General features: G+C 33.1%; 2 protein-coding genes across 4 annotated transcripts in view; one reads left to right on the top strand and one right to left on the bottom strand.

The window, feature by feature from the left end:
* LOC106116481 (gamma-interferon-inducible lysosomal thiol reductase-like) overlaps nt 1–9,340 on the bottom strand; it is an 11,892-nt gene extending 2,552 nt beyond the window's left edge. Inside the window, exons 1-7 of one of the 3 annotated variants that reach the window (XM_013310361.1) lie at nt 9,205–9,340; nt 2,944–3,027; nt 2,352–2,483; nt 1,879–1,947; nt 1,313–1,417; nt 737–889; nt 1–122 (exon numbers count right to left, since the gene is read on the bottom strand). In XM_013310361.1, the coding sequence (XP_013165815.1) occupies nt 33–122; nt 737–889; nt 1,313–1,417; nt 1,879–1,947; nt 2,352–2,483; nt 2,944–3,021 (627 nt within the window). In that variant the 5' untranslated portion in view covers nt 3,022–3,027; nt 9,205–9,340 and the 3' untranslated portion in view covers nt 1–32. 3 annotated transcript variants of the gene reach the window in all.
* A 2,818-nt stretch (nt 9,341–12,158) lies between these two features.
* LOC106115263 (uncharacterized) lies at nt 12,159–21,741 on the top strand. The gene is made up of 14 exons (XM_013308601.1): nt 12,159–12,273; nt 12,704–12,828; nt 13,237–13,409; nt 13,819–13,978; nt 14,518–14,609; nt 15,051–15,186; nt 15,657–15,838; nt 16,414–16,593; nt 17,035–17,178; nt 17,985–18,182; nt 18,960–19,160; nt 19,703–19,816; nt 20,931–21,041; nt 21,643–21,741. The coding sequence occupies exons 2-14, from the start codon at nt 12,711–12,713 to the stop codon at nt 21,739–21,741; spliced, it is 1,908 nt and encodes a 635-aa protein (XP_013164055.1). The 5' UTR covers nt 12,159–12,273; nt 12,704–12,710.

Genomic DNA, 21,741 nt, shown 5'->3' with positions numbered 1-21,741 from the left:
AGCTGTGCGTCTTGTTAAGTTTCAAGCTTACATCAACAGATGGCAGGCTTGTTGACGGCGACGCGACACACCACGCCGCGCAGGTCGTTGACCGCCTGGTCCTGGATCGCCTGATCAAATTTCTAGAACAAGAATTAAAGTAATAAAATTATATTAACAGTATTGTATAGAATACAAATGCCTATACTCAGTCAAACAATTGGTTATTAAGGGAGTACTAACTGGCTGTGGAAGTTAGATTTATGTTTCTAATATTATTTAGTTTACGAGATGTTAAAAAATATAATTTGTAATCAATTTGTCGGTGCAATGTCGTGCGCCTTGCTAAGGACGAGGGGAAACGAAGAAATGTAAAGTATATGTAAACCATTTCGACATAAAGATACTTTTAGATTTCTAGACAGTTCTTCTATTCTCTAGTAAATAAGCATAATCACCCCTCCCCCATAGATACAGTCTAAATCATTAGCAAATAATCCTACATTTTCAACTTACCAACATCAAACATAACAAAATCATGTTTTACTATAATCTGTCACTCACGACTTCGCCCGCGCGTAATTAAAAAGAAAACTTTATGTGTCTTTCCAGACTACATGCCAAATTTCAGCGAGCTTCATGCAGTCGTTCTGGAGGTAAATTCTAACATCCATCCATCCATCTAAACATTCGCATTAAGATGAATCGATAAAAAGCCACATAAATCACAAATAATATGACCTTGAGCTATACTGACCTCATTTATAATAATAGTGGGCACGAAGGATAGAGGGCGTTGCACCAAATCAGTCTTGTCTCCATACGAGGCGAGTAACGCGTCGCCTTGTTCCCCGCTAGCGCAACGCTTTATCTTGTCAGAGTTATTCGATTTGTTCACTTGACCCAAACACTGAAATAAAATAGAAAACAGTTAAATACGAAATTCTATAAACATAGAAAAACTGCGCTTCACTAAAAGTTGGGAGGACAAAGCAATTTTTAGTGAAACACTTTTTCTTAAATAACATTACCTACCGTTTTTTAATCTCTGTATAAAACATATCGTCATCTCTGTCATTATCTTTGACAAAACAGAGATAACAATATTTTTAAACAAAGATTTTGTTTTCAGAATACTTGTGTGCAAAAAAAATGTTAAAATGTGTGTACAATTAAAAAAATTTAAGTGGTATTAAAAAATTTCTCTCTTACTGGCTGTTTTTATTACTTATCACACAATTAAAAAAAAATAATCGTAATAGCCGCCATGTTTGTAATTTGACGTTTAACTTTTACTTTTCTGGTTTTGAATCGAAATGTGAAGAAATCTTACCGTATCAAGAGATTTGTCAGGACTCGCGTTGCCCATCAAACACATCACAAGCTCCATTTTGTCTGTATCCTGTAAACTGCGGTCCTTCAGAATACAAGCTTGTACCTGGAAATAAAATGTTTTCAGTTAAATTACACTCCCGAAAACAACAAACTATTGTTCAATACTCCGTCTGAGAGGAATAAAAGAACTTAATTAGAAGGCTATGTGTTCTTCCAGACTATATTCTACATTTATGACAAATTTCAGCGAGATCCATACAGCCGGTCCATAGATACCTTCTAACAAACATCCATCAAAATCCATTTACAATATTAGTAAAATAATAAACGAAAAGATAAAAAATGTACATATAAAATACTTCGTAATACTAAAATATTTACTTCCTACAGATCTATACAGAAAACTCAAAAATTGACAATTTTTTCCATTCCCTAGCAAATAAGCAATACTTAAAAACAATCCTACCACAACCCCCCCCCTCCTTCCCTCTACATCTAGATCGTCGACTTTCGATGCCCTTGATTTGACGAACATATTAACAAGTTGTTTATTTATATTTTTACCTTATTCCCGTAGCACTCGTCAGGGCCGTGTTGACAAGTGAACTGCCATTTTCCATCAACTTTGTCGTGCTGAAGAACAAAATGCAATAAATAAATTTAATTAAATTAATTATTCGATACATTTACACATGTTTTGTTAACGCGATTATATAAATTATCTTTTTTAATATAATAAAAAAGTTGTGAACGACCAAACATTCACAGGAGATCTAACACAAATAACAAAAAATGTTCGAACGTTATTGGTTTTAAATTTGAGCAGCGCCCCTATCGGGTTTAAAGTACACTAACAAATCTTATTACAATTATCAATAACATTACTAATGCTTTCACGAAAATCGTGCTAAAACACCCATAAACATTTGCAAGATGTTAATATTAACAAAACCTACGTATCTAAGTATAAATTTTACAATAATTAAACATTTAAGACTAATACGATTGTTAATTATTAGTGACAAAATTTGACTCACAGTAGCCTTGCCGTACGGCACAAGTTTGACCTTCACCGCGCCCCTGAAGTCTCTCCAGACAGGCGCAAGTTGTGATACGATAAAACGTTTGCTGTCAGGACATAACGCTTCGTAATAAACTGCTATTTTCACCTGTTGAATTAAATATAATCAACATAAAATACACAAAGTAAAAATTACAAACTACAATCGAAAGATGGCGTAAACATAACAGCATGAGACTCGAGGCCTTGCTCCGATGTAAACGCTTAAAAACAAACTAAATTACGACAATATTCGTAAAAATTAAAAATACTAAAAAGTGTTTTTAGTCAACACAATACCATTAGATTATTTTACAATATTTCTTCATTTTAACTAATAACTAGCTGTCCCCCGTGACTCCGTTCGCACTGAATTATAAAAATAACCTATAATTAGTAGTCTATGTGTTCTTCCAGACTATGTTCTACATTTATGCTAAATTTCAGCGAGATCACTACAGCTGTTCTAGAGATATCTAGAAGATAAACATCCATCCATACATCCCAAAATTCGCATTTATAATATTAGTAAGATTAAAACGAGGTAAATTTATGGAAGCGACTATTACCTTGTTATCATCCCTTTTGTTTTTAGCCAGTGCGGTACACAAGATGGCCGCCAGCACCATAAAGAATAGAGTACGCATTTTGTTCTGTAACAAAAATTTATAGAAAACATGAGTAGAAATAATTATTAAATGTCACTATTCAAAGAGAATAAGTACTTTTAAATCGCTGTAGATTTTTACACAAAACATTTTTAGGTTAGGAGGTTACAGTAACTCTAATGTCATTTTAAGCACTTTAAAAGTACTTTCACCGTACATGCTAATGTTTCCGTTTGTCAAGCAAGTAACGTACGCCATGTTTGTTTGTGTTTTTACTGTTTTTTTAATAGGTCAATGTTCTTAAAGCTTTATGTCCGTTAAACATTTTCATAGTAAAAAGTGTAAATAATTTTGTATTATTTTTATAATTAAGCAGTAATTAGTCGATTTATTTCTTACATTAAAAAAAAAACTTAGTAAGTAAACTGTGTTCTTCCAGACTATGTTTTACTTATGTCAAATTTCATCAGGATCCATTGAGTCGTTCTAGAGATACATTCTAACAAACATTCGCGTTTATAATTTCAGTAAGATGTAAGACATTGTTGGTAAAAGAGTTTGTTTTTAAATAAAGTTTCTAACCTACGTAACCTTAGTCAATTACCTATACTGTATCAGTGAAAAAGTACAACTTTCTCGAAAGCCAAGCTTTCTATACGACTTTCTAATATGTACACTTCTGTACTAAAGTCTTCGTTACATCAAGACTGAGTAGATTGTTGATACGACAAAGTTAAATGTATTTCAAATAAGATTTTGCAGAAACGTGTATCCTTTAAGCTTTCAAATCAAATAACTAATGTAAAATAGAATCTCCTTTATATAAAAACACTAGCTGTCATCCGCGACTCTGTCCGCGCGGAATTAGAAAAAAACTTATTTAGTCGCTTATATGTTCTTCCAGACTATGTTTTATATGTATTTCAAATTTCATCAAGATCCGTTAAGACGTTCCGGAGATACCTTCAAACAAACATCCATCTAAACATTCGCATTTATAATATTAGTAAGATTTTTATCAACTTGAAGATTCATAAATTCATTTTCATAATTTTTTGTGAATAATCCATACTTTTCTTATAATATTTGACAGTTCGAGTTCATTGACCTGTATATTTTTATTTGAATCGTAATTTAATTTAATTTCTTCGTTATGTGCAATTTTATTATGCTAGTTATTGTTTCTTGGTTTAATCTGTATTACCTATAATAAAACATTTTCTATCTTTCTTCTTCTTCAATTAAAATTGACGTTCAATCGATAAATTATAAGTCGATAAGTTTTAGTACACATCACTATGCCATTTTAGTGCGTCCTTAAATTGAGTCTCGGCTTGTGCAATCACATTGGTAACTGCAAGAAATATAACACGATACAAATGTAACTGGATTTAAACGTTTTGACCCTTTCATTTTTATCACAAATAAAACTAAACTATACCAGTATCTTGATAATATTACAAAGTAGCTGTCACCCGCGATTCCGTCAGCGTGGATATATAAAAAAAACTTAATTAGTTTAGCCCACCCATCCACATTACATCCATCTAAACATTCGCATTTATAATATTAGTAAATTAAATAAAAAGCAGCTCTTCAAGCCATAAATTAAAAAAAAAGAATAAATAGTATCCTATGTCCGTCTCCTGGCTCTAAGCTACCTCCTCAACAATTTTCATACATATCAGTAAAGCCGTTCTTGAGTTATAAATAGTGTAACTAACACGACTTTCTTTATATATTTTATATATATATAAGATTTTTGGATGGATGGATGTTTGTTTGAAGGTATCTCCAGAACGGCTGCACAGATCTCGATGAAATTTGTCATAGATGTAGAACATAGTCTGGAAGAACAAATAGACTAATTAGGTTTTTTCTTTAACTGCACCTGGACGGAGTCGCGGGCGACGGTTACTTATCAACACTTTTATTTTAACGTCATGATATCTTTAACTAGTTTAAAACAATGAGATTATATAAGAGAAAACATTACAAATGTGTAATTCCCCGTAGGATTTTCCTCTTACTAAAATAACTGATTATTTTTTGTCTTATGTTTTATCGTTTAAAATATTTCAAACAAATAATAAACTGAATGTAAATTACGCGTCGCAGAAATAATTCCATGATGATCCTGTTTTTATCGTTCCGTACATCGAAAGGTAAAAACCGGAACCCTTATAGGATCACTTTGTCGTCCGTCCGTCAAGACACTTTTTTTTTTAAATAATTTATATTATGTATGCAATAAATCACCCTTAACTTAGGGTTGGCTCCGAGCCCCTCGGTGGGGACGTATAGTGAGCTGATGATGATGAAACAAATCAATTTAATTATCTTTATATATTAACATTAGTATATAAATAGTTTTTTTCTTATCACATATTATAATATTGCATTTGACTCCGTTGACTTTAGATAAAATTTGTTGTAAGTTTAGTTATTAACAAAAATACACGCAAAGTTTACTGTTATAATTATTGCTTCTAATCTTACTAATATTATAAATGCGAATATTTAGATTGATGTTTGTTAGAAAGTATCTCCAAAACGGCTGTATGCATAGCGATAAAATTTGTCTTGCATATAGAATATAGTCTAAAGGAACATATAGGCTACTTATTAAGTTTTTTTCAAACCGCGCGAACAGAGTCGCGAGCAACAGTAATTAGTAAGTTATAACGTTCAGTACTCTTAAGAAACCTTAGCTTAATTTCTACGGCTGTCTGTCCATTGCCAACTCTATTTGGGACAATAAAATAACTAAAAAAGCGTAATAGCCGTCATAAATAGAATTTGACGCTTCTCTGTTTACATAATTTCGACATCACAGGGGACCGAAGAGCTGGCAGCTACCTCGGTCAAAGAATTAGTTTAGCTGTCCAAAGAGGGAACCCTGCCAGTATCTTCGTAACCTTACCTAAAGGGACTGCCTTTAATAACATATTTTGGTGAATTATTCGTTTTTTTTAATACTTTATTTTATATCATAGTTTTAAGACTATTTCGACGTTGTATTGAAATGATATTAAAATTAATATTACGATAAGGTCTAAAACAGTGGTAGAGCGAGCTTTAACATCTTCGCACGAATTATCTCAGCTCGCTCGGTGAAATACCACGACCACACAGAGGACAGGCGTCAAGTGGAAGCTATTCCACGTACAGTCTGATGAGTGTGCGTCCCGGAGGCCTAATTTAGTCCTCTTTACCTTCCCACCATTTTTCTTATAAGGAAAGGATGGGAAGTGGAAGTGGTCTTTCCGAATGAGAGGATGCATGGAAAGGGAAGATATTCTCTTTCTGTGCATCCTCTCCTCCGTGGATTAAAGGTAGGCAACGCATATGCAATTACGTATGTCTATGGGCAACGGTTACTTCGCTATTTCAGCGATTTCAGGTGGCCGCTCGCTTGTTTGCGATCTTATGAAAAAAAATAAGACAAAACGACGAAGAATATGCTCCAGATTTAATCAGTAAAAGATTTATATTAAAGATAAATACATACCCGTTTAATAATTGCAAGAAATTTTAAACAAAGTCTTTTATATATTAACATTATTAATTTTGAGTTAATTTAACACGTTTTTTATCGACAAAGGTCAGTCGAACAGTGCGCTTCATGTCAGCCATCTTGGAGACAGTTGATAATGTTTTATTGTTGTATATAATCACGAACATAAATAAAGTTATTGCTTTGGATATAGAGTTTGTATAACCTCTTTGGTGTTATTTATTTTTAACACGATATTGAAGACCTAACCGTAATATGTAACAGAAATACGAGACCCTTGTAAGGTTAGGTTACAGCTGACGACTATAGTTTTAAACATGTTATATTATTACATGTCGGTAATTGGGCACTACCACTATCCCTTCCCGGTCGCAGATTTATATATCGCAGAGGATAAGTTGGCAAAAGAGCAAACTGCCAGCATTTGCCATACCCAATTGCAGATTTGTTGCCTAAGTTTGATCGACGGAGGATGCACAGAAAGAAAATATTTTCCCTTCCCATGCACCTCTTCATCTGGAAAATCCAATTCCACTTCACATCCTTTACTTATAAGAAAAAGGAAATGAAAGAGGACTAATTACGTCTAAACTAGATGGAAAGATGTAATGCTAAAAGACATGAATGAGTGCCAAGTCTCAGAAGATCTGGAAGTGAAGTGGAAGAGACATATTGGGAAAGCTGACCCCACCACCTTGGATACGAACTAGACAGAGCTACATATTCTGTAGTTTATAATATCATATACAAAAAGGCCGGAAATGGCCGTAAACAACGACTGTTATGTTTTTTAAAAAAACTTATATATTCAAAATCATAATTTCATATTTTTTCCAACAGAAGTGTAACTGCTTTTATCAGAAAAAGATTGCAAAAGTATCTCGTCATTGTAGTCGCGCTATAAATTAACTGACATCGCGACAATCATAAAGGTCAATGATCTTACAATCAACATACCTTATATACGAGTTTTTCTCGATAAGACAAATGTCAAAGGTTTAATTATTGTGGCGCTAAGATAATACATTAAATTATAACACGTACAAAGCATTGAATTCGCTATAAATTATCAAGTAGGCACAAAATATCACGGCTTATAACCACTCCATGTATACAGGTCAGTGTTTAGAAGTCAAAATCTACGATGGTTCCAAAAACACTAATCGTGAGTTTCTGAGACTGAAATCTCTCCGTTAAATCATATTGTTATCTGATATATATGTTCTATAGAGATATTTCGGTCTTAGAAACTCACGATAACTTAATTTTCCCTTTTATTGTACTTCAGCGCAAATTTTTAAATGTAACTTAAAATCTTATATAAAAGAAAGTGGTGTTAGTTACACTATTTATAACTCAAGAACGGCTTTACCGATATGCCTGAAAATTGGTGAGTAGGTAACTTAGAGCCAGGAGACGGACATAGGATACTATTTATCATTTTTTAATTTATTTTTAGTTTTTATATATATCCACGCGGACGGAGTCACGGGCGACAGCTAGTTATAGCTAAACAAAAAAAACATGGTATTACTCATATTTTTAACCACCATAACGTAGATACAATAGTGTTTGCGCAAAAATCACGTCCGTTAACAAAATCCTATCGTAATGTTGCAATAAAGATTAGAATCGCTTACTCGTGTCGCACGTTTACTTTGCTTTAACGGACAGAACCTTGAAACGAGTACATACGAATATCAACCTTACGGCAAAAGACTTATGAATTGTGCAAATATTTTGTCTGCGATGCTTTTTTTTAAAGATCTGTGGTTTGTGGACGGAAGCTTTTGTTACTCTGGGTTCCAGAGACAATTTTTTTCAAACATATCGTTGTCTCTTTTCTGTCAAAGATAATGACAGGGACGACGATAGTGGTTTAACATGCCTACACTTAAAATTAAATCAAATTTCTTTATTATTAATTTATTTAACTTGCGAAATTCTACAATTTTGGCAAGTAAAGACAAGACTTGAGGAATTTTAAGATTAGTTCCTAGTATTTTATTGCATTACCTAAAGAAGTTAAGTAAAAAACGGCACAAAGATGTTCAGGCTGTCCCTGCATACGTTGAGCTGACTCCTTTAACCCCATTTTTCTTTGACATTTGGTATAAATCTGTGATTTATTTCTCTTGTATTTTGTTAATAAATGTGTTTCTTTCTTTCACCTAGATTAGTAGTTCAACATAAACATAGCTCACGTAACGCCCGTACTTCAAAAGACACATTGGACTTTTATTTGACGCACTCCTAGCAAACCTCTATCGCCCATACAAGCTAATGCGTTCATGCACTTCACTTATTTATTTGTAGCTTCCCTAATCTGGTCGTTGTTATTCTTTACAGTAGTTACGAACTTAACTTTCAAATAAATTTTCTTGTTTACAGTATATAAGTAGGATATCAATATTACTAATTACTTCTGCTTAATAAATAAATAATTTAAAAAAGGTTTTTGATTGATAACAATATTTTTCTTTTTAAAATAGATGCATTTAAAATTATCTGATTAAAATCTTAATTTATTTCCAAATAACAGTCTTATTAAATATGACATTTCAAAGTTAATATATTTTTTGAAATATCAGTAACGTTTAAGGCAAATGTAATCAATTATGCCACACACAAAAAAAAACTATAAAAACCTTAACAAACCAGCACATGTAAGACATATTAACAAAAAAACAAATAAGTTCACATACCTTTCGAGTTGTTTTTTTTGAATTTGCTAACAATGGCCGTCCTTGGACTTACGAAATAACCACTCTCTTTATAACGGACGAATTACGCGCGGCTTCAGAACGCGCGCCAAACGTCGACTGACTTAGGTCGGATAAAATCGACCGGAGCCTTGCCCTGCATGCGATTCTACTTAAGGCGAAACTATACGTTTAATATCTTTATTTTATCATTTATGAAGATAATTTGTCTATTTTGTATAATACATAAAATATACCTAACCTAAGTAATATTCGGCGCATTGTGGCTGTCATTCAAAAAAAAAATTTGGCGCCCAAAAATTTAAATTACAATTTTTTTTCTCATTCTCTCTTCCAGTCTTCAAGCTCGGTTTATTTTTTAATTAAAACAAATAGAGTACGTGATCTTGTTAGTATTTATAGACGTAGAAATAGCAAATGTGGTCTGAATTTGAATTCAAATTTAAAACAAATAAATGTACTTGATAAGTTGTAAATCGATTAATATGCTTAGAAACGAAATTTAATTTTTAATCGAAGTTTCTTACATTTAATATTAAATATTATATTATGCTTGACTGGAACTTAACATTATTATGCTGCGAAAGGCGCGCGTGGAAGTAAAGTCTCCTTACTAGGGTTTAACAGGCACAATTAAGAATGAGTTAACGTAAAACTGTCGCACAAAAAGCAACAATAAGGAGCATAATCTACCGACTCTGAATACTATTAAATGTAGATTTAGTATGACAAATCTATAACACTTATTGATTGCTAAGTTTAATTGAATTAATTGAAGGAGTTAAAGTTAAACATCTATACCAGTATAGACCGACATAATTATCTGACCTAGTGGGCATAAGTCAAACTAAATTAGGGGAACTCACTAGCGCATCCCTGTCACTGTCAAAGTCAATCTCGTCGTACTGTGCAGTCATGTCATGTTTTTTTTATGCCAATTTTGATTTTTCTGCCAGAACTTCGGCGATAGCAGCGCCTCTTACCTCAGCTTAGAATTGTTGAAGTATTTTTTGAATTTTTAAACAAAGTACCGGTATTAAAAAATCGATATAAAAATATCGGTATTTTAAATGTGTACATCACTATTGTCTGTAAGTACATAGTGTATATTACACGAGTGTTAATATTCGTTCCATCGTGTACTCATAAGCCGTATCAGGACTAAAGGTGCGTTTATACCAGAGATTTCAAGTTTTTACTGGTTTCGGTGAAGCTGAATCACTTGTTGGTACGTTTTTATCGTAACAAAACTCAACTTTATATCTTTTTTTTTACACCCCGTATTTCTTTAATCTTACTAATATTATAAATGCGAATGTTTAGATGGATAGATGGATGTTTGTTTGATGGTATCTCCGGAACAGCTCAACGGTTCTTGACGACATTTGGCATAGATGTAGAATATAGTCTGGAAGAACGCATAGACATTACACATTAGTTATTATTATATATCTGGATGGAATTGCGGGTGACAGCTAGTATAGAAATAAATTGAAATTATTGCACCAAATACCAAATCTGAGTAGATATTTCTTTAATTAATTGTAGGATAGCGTAGCTTCGCTCGCCAACGGGCACTTTTAAGTCGAACTGTGTGGATTTGTCTATATCTACAGAGATTACATGTGTTGTGGACACACCTTAAGTTATATTAAATCACAGGTGCTTGATTTATTCAGCCTTGTTGTTTTATATTCAACACATTAGTTATTTACCTACCATTTACTGGCATGCAATGTACATATTCTTATGATTGGTCTACATAATATTAATTACGCATAACCTAACCAACATTTTTATTTGATGTTTCAAGATAATAAAATAGATTTTAGATGACAAAGCCTTTTACCCGAAAAACCCACTAGATATTTTTTTATTTCATTGTGACCTTTAACCATTGGTTCCCAAATTTATTTTGTCTACTGCCCACTTTGAGAATAAATATTTTTTAGCGACCCATATTTTCACATATTTAAAAACCTTATTGTGACCTATATATGTATATTAACGGAGAATTCTAAACCGCCCAGGCCTCTACACAACGCCCTCATTTTCTTTCTGGGTCTCTTACCGCCCCTGTAGACCTGCAGCGCCCACAAGGGGGTGTTATGGCTCACTTTGGGAAAGACTGCCCTAAACGAATGAATCGATTTTGATAATAAAATGATATTAGATTCAAATTCTTCCCCGTATTAGTGTCATACAATTAGTCGCTTTTATTGGGTTTTCGATCAACAAATATGTCTAAGCTTTATCGAATTGGCTGCAAGTTTTTATATCAGATAAAAAAGCAAGACTTTGAACTTACAATTTGCAAGTTCATGTACCAGGTGTGCATAAATTATGTGAATTAATATGCACGCTGCGCCGTCACCGATCTAAAAGCCGTTATAAACGAGGTGAAAGGCTTGAATAACTGTTGTTCTAATATCTTGGTAGTTTTTATTCAGTGCCATCAAAAAACTAAAAGAGGCGATAGTCTAGAAGTCTGGTTAACTGATTAGGTTCCTATTTGATTGATAATTATAGACGTATTTCAATATTTTTATTTTAATATATTAGCCTAGCTTATAGTCCAAAATTAAAAAATTAAATAAATATTTTATTGTTATCTGTGCATTGCTTTTAACAGTATAGATTAAAAATATTGAAAGTTTGACAGTTCATCGATGAATACTCTATGTTTGGGTCAAAAAATATATTTTTTAAGCTGTGAGGAGCTGATTTGCCATAATATAAAACCCATTAACTTACAAAATATTGCATTATTAATATTTAATAGTTATGTAGTCATGAGCTTTAATTTTAACATAAGAAAAACATTAATGATATCGGTTGTCTGTTAAAAAAAATGTCCCGACCAAAGACACACATGCTCTTTGGTTTATTTTGATTGGTCAATTCAATTTTATTTTTATCTTCCTATTATCATATTGATGACACATTCGCAACCGGTAAAAACAGGAAAATGTGCATTTTTTTGTGGTAAAAGTTTTTGTATTGTGTTTGTGAAATCGAAAAGTGATTTTATAGTAACTTCCAATGACTGTGGTAAGCTATATTATTAAATTTGCTTAAAAGTGTTATGGCGGGAAAATTGACAATCCTTTTCATTCTTATAAGAAATTTGTTTTTAAAAAACGAATTTGATATTGTTTCATTTAATAAAGTTGTCTTTTTCCTCATAATTTTACCACTTTGAGACATTAAAAGGATATTGATTATCACAATTACAACTAACATAGAACATATTAGTAAAATTATTGTTTTTGCCATTTGGCAGTGAAATCGTGACAAATGCGACTTCTAATATTCAAATATCAACTAAAATTAATTGAAAGTGTATTAATTTAATTATCTGTAAATTGCAACTATAAAGTTATTACGTTTATTTTAACTTAAACATAATTTTTAGCTTTCATGTCCTTGTCCATAACTGCATAACACAAGTCAAGTAAATTATAAATTTGCTTGATTATAGTTACATTATGGAGGAGTGGGAATTAATTGTGGAGAAATATGAAGATGTTGAACGTAAGAGTTTCCTCAAGGCCTGTGAATGCGCTCATCATGTACTCAAAGATGACTTAGCACCATTCGAAATTGGTAATAATTATTTAAAATTTTTATTTTATATTAAACTAGCTGTCGCATGCGATTCTGTCTGCGTGGAGTTAGTAAAACGCAATTAGCCAATGCATTCTTACATACTATGTTCTACAACCATGCCAAATTTTATCGAGATCCATTGAGCCATTCTGGATATATCTTCTAACAAACATCTTACTTCTTACTGACATTATAAATGCTAATGTTTGGATGGATTGATGTTTCTTAAAAGAAATCTACAGAACAGCTGTAGAACATAGCCGAGAAGAACACATAGGCTACTAATTTAATTTTTTTTTCCACACGGATGCAGTCTCAGGCAACTTTGTAATATTAGTAAGATAGTATTATGATAATGATTTCCTTAACCAAAAGAAATATGTTTTATTTACTTTTCTTTTTCAGTCTGGTTTTTAGATACATTAATACTTGAGCCTGTTAATATACTAAAAACTATAGCGGCTAAATCTAAAGAACCAGTTTGGCTTGAACCTATTGGAAAAGCTTTTAAACTACTCTCCGATGTAATTGAGAAGTTTCCGGAAGAGTGTACTCAGCATTTCGAGAACATTGTTAGGGTAAGTGAAAGAGTACTTCACTATAGGTCCCAACTGAGGGTCTCAAAGCCTACCCTAAGTTTTGTGACTAGGTCATAGTCAATGCTGATCCAGTGCGCCACTTCACACATATCTTTGACCATTCTTCACAGATATGTGCAGCATTACGATGTTTTCCTTCACCGTAAAAACATAGGATAAATGTGCATATGTATAGCATAAGTTAAGTTAAGAGTTACATAAGTTAGAAATTAAAACATTTTAGAAGTAGTTATAGTTGTTTAGTTCATAACTAAACTGCAAATGTTGCATACTTTGACAGGGGAGGGTATTTGCTTAATAAAAGATATTTCCCCTTCCTGTTCCCATCAAATCTACTTTTATCTTAAATTCCAAGAGGACTAGAATATATGGGTTTATTTATGTTTAGCTGTGTGAGAAATCATTTGAGGCTAGACCCAGAGCATTCGCTCTACAATGTTTGACATCCTTGGTGCCGTATTATGAGGCCGCTGCGCAGAATTATAACAAACATCTTGTTAGTCTGATGAATGAAAATATTTGTAAAGCAGCACTTGCTGAATTAATTGGTAAGTAATGTTTGGATTTATGGGGTTGAAATTATTTGAATTTTGCAATTTGGAGTTCAAACGGCTAGTTGAATTTTGTGATTTGAAGTTCAAACTGGTAGTTGAGTATTGCAATTTGGGGTTCAAATGACTTATTGCTTTTAATTATTAAAAGTATATTAAAAAACTACTAAATGTACGGTTACTGTTGTAAATTTTAAATTATGTATTCATTATTGTGTTTGCGCCAATTTGCCGTTGCGCTAAGCGCCTACAATTTTATGAAGACCAACATTTTTAACCCTTCGTGGAGTACCTGCACTAATTAAGATTTTGTTAATACGAATTTGAATTTTTAACTATTCATTCTGTCTGTACATGTTGAACGCTAAATACACATCTCTCTCTTCTCTGGCAAAAATCGTTTTATTACTGTAGTTTCGACCTAATAACTATTACATCTTGTGTTTAGTATATGTTTCCTAAGAGTAATTAATAGAGTAAGTAAATAGAGTAAGTAATAAAGAAATTAGTTTCTAGGTCATGTTTTTTTTTTTCAGGTGCGATATGTTCTCATTATACGGATATAGTAAAATCAAATGTGGCTACAATATGGAGGGTTTATCTAAATTTATTCGATTCTAGACAATCGGTAAATAAATCTTACTAATATCTTTTTATTAATATCATAAGGTGGCAAACCAGAGAGCAGCCACCTGAAATCACGAAGTAGTCGTTGCCCATAGGTATACGCAATTGCATATGCGTTGCCTACCTTTAATCGACAGAGGAGGGGATGCATAGAAAGAGAAAGTTTTCCCTTCCCATGCCCTCATCCGGAAAAAAAATAAACTTCCCAACTTTTACTTATAAGAAAAAGGGTGGGTAGAGAAAGTGGACTAAAAATAGGCCTCGGGTACCAACACTCATCAGATGAAACGCAGAATTGCTTCCAATTCACGCCTTCTAAGTGCGAGAGTTTAGTTGTATGGATGGATGGATGTTTGTTAGAAGGTATCTTCACAACAGCTTTATGGATCGCGATGAAATTTGGTATGGATGTACTTTTCTTAGTTCCAACTTCTCCTGCCAGGATACTGTGGTGAGATCCTTACTCCTGGGTGTGTCAGGAGTGCTGAAGTCCTTCGGGAATGATCTGGATATTAAAGAGTTTCCAGTCTTCTACAAGCACTTAGTAGACGCAAGTAATAAATCTAAATGCAGAGATGGTAAGTAAAGCCAATAATATTTTTTTACTTAATAAGTTGTTTTCGCTAATATAGCGAAGTGACTGGAATGCTTATCATATGCAATAAGTTGAAAGGTTTAAATGCTTACCTTGGAACAGAGGAGGGGAGGTAGTATACGAGTATGTTTATAGGAAAGCTGATTGATCATGCGACTTCTTGAATTCGCTAAAACAGCGAAGTGACCGTTGCTTATAGGATGTGCATTTGCAGATGCGTCGTCTACATTTTAATTAAAGGAGGAGGGCGGAGGATGCACAGAAAGTAGACATTTTCCCATTCTATTCGTCCCCTCCCCTTCCCAAGCAATTTCGACTCCTACTAATATTCATCAAAGGAAACGCTGAAATACTTCGCACTAGAAATAAAAAAAAAGTTTTTGTCTTTTAAAAACTTTTTTTTCAAAAGAACACTTTTTATATATTATATTTTGATGCATCTTGTTCTCGTAGTATACCTCAAAATATTGGCGAAACACGCTGACCTCTTCCGAGAGCTTCTAGCTAATGACCCTGAAACAAGGATGTCATTATGGCATTCTTATCCAACTTCGGACCCTCAGGATGTCAACCGGCAGGCCATACTGTCAGTGTACAATGCCATCAAACAGGTTTTCAAAGAAAATCGCAGTCGGGTAAGTATAGGCTAGTTCTAATGTTCGAAATTAAGCCATAAATTCATACCCAAAGATATTTGTAAACTAAAAAGTGGCTAACGAGCAAGCGGCAAAAATTCGCCGTAATAGCGAACTGCCCAATAACTGCAATTGCAGAAGAGGAGACGCACAGAAATAGAATACTTCTCTTTGATATGCGTCCCCTCCCCATCTTTTTGTTATTTTTTTTTAATTAAAAATAATTTTATACATTTCTTCACAATAATAAAGCGTCAATAGCCTAATGGTTAAGTGTACAGATATCCGAACACGAGGTCGGGGGTTCGAATCCCGACATTCGACTATTGTCGTAAACCATATCCTAGCACAAGCATACAGCTTAGTTGGAATCTTATAATAAATATTAGTAAATTTACAAAAAAAATCTGCTAATATAAAAAAAATGTCTTATACCTGAACAGTTTGTGTAATTTCCTTCAAAAATAGTACAAAATGATCACTTTTATATAATTAAAGTGGGTTTCCGAAACCAAAATCTCTGTATAAAACATGGATTTCGGTCTCAGAAATTCACTGTAAGTGTTAATTAACAGTTCAATGCGATAGTAAGAACGGAAACGTTTCAATTTGAGAATTCAAGCAATAGCGAGATCAAGTTTACAGCATTACGCGTGTTACACGCGGTGAATGCGCGTGTTGCCCGCGTACATTGTGATATGCAAGCGTTGTACGCGTTGAGACATTGCCGTCTTACATATGAACATTGTGAAATGGTGAGATATTTAAGAAAAACCTTTTGATCCAGCTTTTTTTATCTTACTAATAATTAATGTATGGATGGATGTTTGTTAGAAGTTTTTAATTTTTTCAAATATTTGTAGATTTTATTTTTGTGGATTTGAAAAAAGTGTGTTTCTCAAGTTGTTTTTTTGGTGGCAAACGAGCGAGCGGTCACCTGAAATCGCTGAAATAGCGAAGTGACTTGCCCATAGACATACGCAATTGCATATGCGTTGCCTAACTTTAATCGACAGAGGAGAGAATGCATAGAAAGAAAATATCTTGCCTTTCATAAAAATATTAGAAATATGATTTTTTTGTTAGATTTTCTTAATCTATTTATTAATTTTGTTTAAAAAAAATACAAAATAACATATTTCTAAAGGATCCGCATGGAATTTGTCATAGAAATAGTTTAAAAAATATTTTTTTAGATACAATGGTGTTTGGAATATAATATAGAAAATGATATAAAATTGTTAAAAAGTGTTTTGGTATTTCATGAAAATATACCTACAAAGTATCAGAAAGTTATTGTAGTTAATATTCTACTGAAAGCCCCACATAGTGTTAGAAAGGTGAGTTTTTTTATATTAAAAAAAAATTTTTTTTTTAGCTATTTTTTTTTTGATAAATTAATGGTTAAATTTTAGTTTAGTATAAATGGAAAAAATTTAATTTTTTTTTAGTTTTTTCAACTGTACTCATTTAGTATGTTAATTATACCTGTATTATATTTTCGTTTTTTTTTATTTTATAAAAAAATACTTGTTATGTGTCACTCTACATTTCACTTCCAAAAGTTTTTTTTAACTAACAGTATGCTTTGTTTTTTTTACTACCAAATTTTTTTTTGCTTTTTCAACCACTAAAAGCGATTTTTTTGTTTTTTTATTCTCTACCCACAGTATTTTATGTTAATTTTTAATCGCAAAAATTTTTTTTTTCACCAACATTTTTTTTTTGTTTATATTCACCGGCAATTTTTTCGTTACTGAAGCATTTTTTTTAACTACCAAAAGTTATTTTTTCATCTATTTCACCACCAAAATTATATATATTTTTTTCATCACGAAGTATTTTGTATCACCAACAGTATTTTTTGTTTATATTTCATCGCTAAATGATATCTTTATATATATAATTCTTCTGTGCGTGTGTATGTCACTGAACTTCTTTCAAACGACTGGAGCGATTTTGATGAAATTTTTTGTGTGTGTTCAAGGGGATCTGGGAATGGTTTAGATTCACAATTTTCATCAAATATTAACTTCATATTAATTTATTCAAATTAAAGACGTGTAGACAGGACAACGTCTGTCGGGTCCGCTAGTTATATATTTATTTCACCAATGAAGCATTTTTTGCTTTTTTTTACTACCAGATGGCAGTAATATTCCTTATAACTGAAACATGTCAGTATTATAAAGATAATGGTAATATTGATAAATATATACATTTATGGAAATCTTTGTTTATAACAAGTTCTGATGAACTCAAAAATAAATCTGGGGAGATTTTTCTAGATTTTATGGAATATTTATATCAACTATTGATGCAAAATAACATGAGTAATTCAGAGGTGAGATTTTTTTTTAATTTACATGTTTTTTTTAAATAAAAAATCTATAAAAAATTTAATATTTGTCTTCAAATAGGATGTGAACTGAAGAATTATATAATTCCTAAAGCCTACAATATTAAATCTAGAATCTAGGTTTACGCTAAATACTTTCCCTTGCCCTGGACAAGATTTTACGTCACCCCCTTTTCTCATTTCATTCATTTATCATCGGCTCACTATACGTCCCTACTGAGGGGTTCGGAGCCTACCCTAAGTTATGTGACTAGGTCATAGTCAACCACGCTGACCAAGTGCGGGTTGATCACATAGCATCACGATGTTTTCCTTCACCGTGAGAACATAGGATAAATGTACATATGTAAATCGGAAATCGAATAGCACATTGTTACGTGACGGGATTCGAACCCAAGACCTGCAGATTGCAAGTCAAGTGCTTGACCCCTGAGCCACCGACGCTCTTCATTCTGCAGGGGGGATAATCTGTTAGGGTAACTTCAGGGCTCCTTTACTTCCTACTTCTTCGCCCTTTGCCCTACCGTAACTTCGCTACTACGGTCACCAAAAGGGTGTTATAGTCAAAAGTTTGAGAACCACTGGAATCTATTCCTTAGTTGCTAACTCGACTCTGTCCGTGTGGAATTAAAAAAAACACGATTAGTAGTCTATGTATTCTTCCAGACTATGTTCTATATGTATGTCAAATCTCATCAAAATCTTCTCTGGACCTTCTTACATCCATCCATACAAACATATTAGTAAGATTATAATTTCCAGGAAATATCTGACAAATTGTCATATTTGATTACAATCAGTTGGTACATAATACCTATGGGGGATGAGGTGGTGGGTGAGAGGGTGTGTGACGTCAGCCGGGGGGTGGTGCGGCTGCTGGGGGGTGCGGGGGGTGCGGGGCTGCGCGTTGCTAGGTTACTACTTAGATACGGAGCCGTGGATTTGTACTCAGAGATGGTGAAGGTAAGTTTTTTCTTGATCTTTTTTTTGTATATTATTTTAGATATTAATTAGAGTCATTTGGCGCGAAAGTGTTTTCGTTACAAAGTGAAGTGTCAGAATGATTAGTGAGGGGACACAAACGTCGATATTTTAGTATTGCGCCGATACACCGGCACTGTGTCGGATTTTCATCCTAACATTTATTAGGTGGTAAACTTGCAATTCGCTATATTTCGCCAAAATAGCGTGCATTTAAGAGATGTAAGTGTCCACTCCTTTATAAAATTGACTTTCCAAAGATGGAAAGGATGGGAAGGGAAGGGGATTTGACCGCATAGGAAGTATTTCCTATAATTTCTATGCGTTTGTGATTCAAAGAAGGCAATTGCAAAAAAGTTCATTTTTAAGGTTCCGTACCTCGAAAGAAAAAAAAACGGAACCCTTATAAGACTACTTTCTTGTCAGTGCGTGTGTCAAGACCCTTTTTCTTTTGTAAAAGATATAAAGTGAATTTAATCAACTCTGTCTACTCCATTTTATCAATTAGGTTTATTATTTCACAGGACATTTCTCTAGAGAATTGTACGGATGACTTAATGTTATACGAGACATGTTTAGCGTTGGTTTACACTGCGACAAGAGTTGATGATGTAAGAAGAGTTTTACACGCGTTACAGGTCTGTCTACCCTGTTTCATTATAACAAGGTTCATGACTAATTGTCACCTGTGACTCCGTCCGCGTGAATAATAAAAAATTTAATTAGTAGTCTATGTGTTCTTCCAGACTATGTTCTGCATCTATGACCAATTTCATCTAGATTTATGCAGATGTTCTGGAGATATCTTCAATCAAACATACATCTAAACATTCCTTCTTACTAAGATTTACTTGATCTGGAAGTTTGTAGAGAGAGATAATATTATAAATGTGAATGTTTAGATGTATGTTAAAAGATATCTTCAGAACAGCTGCATGGATTTTGCTGAAAGGCATAGATGTAGAACATAGTCTGGAAGAACACATAGACTACTAATTAAGTTATTTCATTCACGCAGACGGAGTCGCGGGTGACAGCTAGTTTGTCAATAAATAGTAATACATTTGAAATGTTTGTATGTAATTGCGTTGGTTATAAAGAAAACAGGATTTTTAAAATTTTACTTTTCGTCTTAAAGTCAATGTTTGTTTCTTCTAATCTCCGGAAGAACTGAACGGAATTTGATAAAAAACGGTGTCATTCGATTCGTATTCTTCTCCTAAGGCTGTCTTTCCCAAAGTGTACGATAACGTCCCCTTGTGGTCGCTGCAGGTGTCAAGTTGCGGGTTATAGTAAAAGTTTCCTTTACAATTCTCCGTTAATATACATATATAGGTCACAATAATTAATTAATTTAATTTAAAGTTATAGTGGTTTTTAAATATGTCAAAATATGGGGGCACTAAAAAAATTATTCTCAAAGTGGGCAGTAGACGAAATAAGTTTGGGAACCACTGTCCTAAGGGAACATACCCATACTACGTGACATATTTTTTTAAGGTTTTTCTAAGTTTTTTTAAGACTGCATGCATACTTAAATTACTAGTGAATTATATAGTATGAAAGAAAACAAGTAACGAGTACGTGACTAAAACCTGAACCCCCCCCGCTCCTGTGACTGACCGTAGTACTTTAAGGACTCCGCTCCCTCCCTAGACGGGTCACGTAGTATGGGTACGTTCCCTAAGTGTCATAGTTATATTCAATTGGATTTTTTCTATTTTTTTGTCTAATTAGTAGTGTTTTTTTTAGATTATATTGTCTAGATCAGACGTCGAAGCTTCTATTTTGTCTCGTTGCATAATTACTTTAGATAATATTATGTCTACAAGAAAAGATTTCAATGGAAACGTATTAAATCAAGTAAGTATAGATTAATTGTCATCAGCTCACTAAGTCTCCACTGAGGGTCTCGTTACCCTAAGTGATGTAACTATGTCATAGTGAATGCTGGTCCAGTGCGTTTCGCACATATCTTTGACATTCACAGATATGTGCAGCATCACGATGTTTTCCTTCACACTAACAACATAGGATAAATGTACATATGTAACACATTGGATTAGTCGGGATTCGAACCTTCCCAGGTTCGAATCCCGACTACAGATTGCAAATCAATTGCTTAATCTTAAGTTAAATATTGTTAATATTAAAAGGCCTTTTTTTATCTTATATATAAAATTCTCGTGTCACGATTTTCGTTCCCATACTCCTCCGAAACGGCTTGACCGATTCTTATGACATTTTGTGAGCATATTGAGTAGGTCTGGCAATCGGCTACTATTTTATAATCCCTCGCGGACGGAGTCGCGGGCGACAGCTAGTCTATATGTAGAGATGAAAATTAATTACAGTATTTCTGATAACGATTATATTTGTTCTTACGATGTCACTAAAACCGATTCTTATGACGAAATTTTTCATTCGATGTGATAGATTAACTAAAATGGTATGTTTTTAATAGATAATACATAGATTGGAGAAAATACAATATATTGAACACAAAGGAAAAGACGGCAGATGTTTGAGAAGGGATTTGTTTATGTTTTTAGGTAAATATTAA

The sequence above is a fragment of the Papilio xuthus genome, unplaced genomic scaffold (genome assembly GCF_000836235.2).
Source record: "Papilio xuthus unplaced genomic scaffold, Pxut_1.1 DF829660.1, whole genome shotgun sequence".
In the NCBI taxonomy this organism is placed as follows: domain Eukaryota; kingdom Metazoa; phylum Arthropoda; class Insecta; order Lepidoptera; family Papilionidae; genus Papilio; species Papilio xuthus.
The sequence above is the reverse complement of the archived record's forward strand: the minus strand, read 5'-3'. Positions and strand labels throughout refer to the sequence as shown.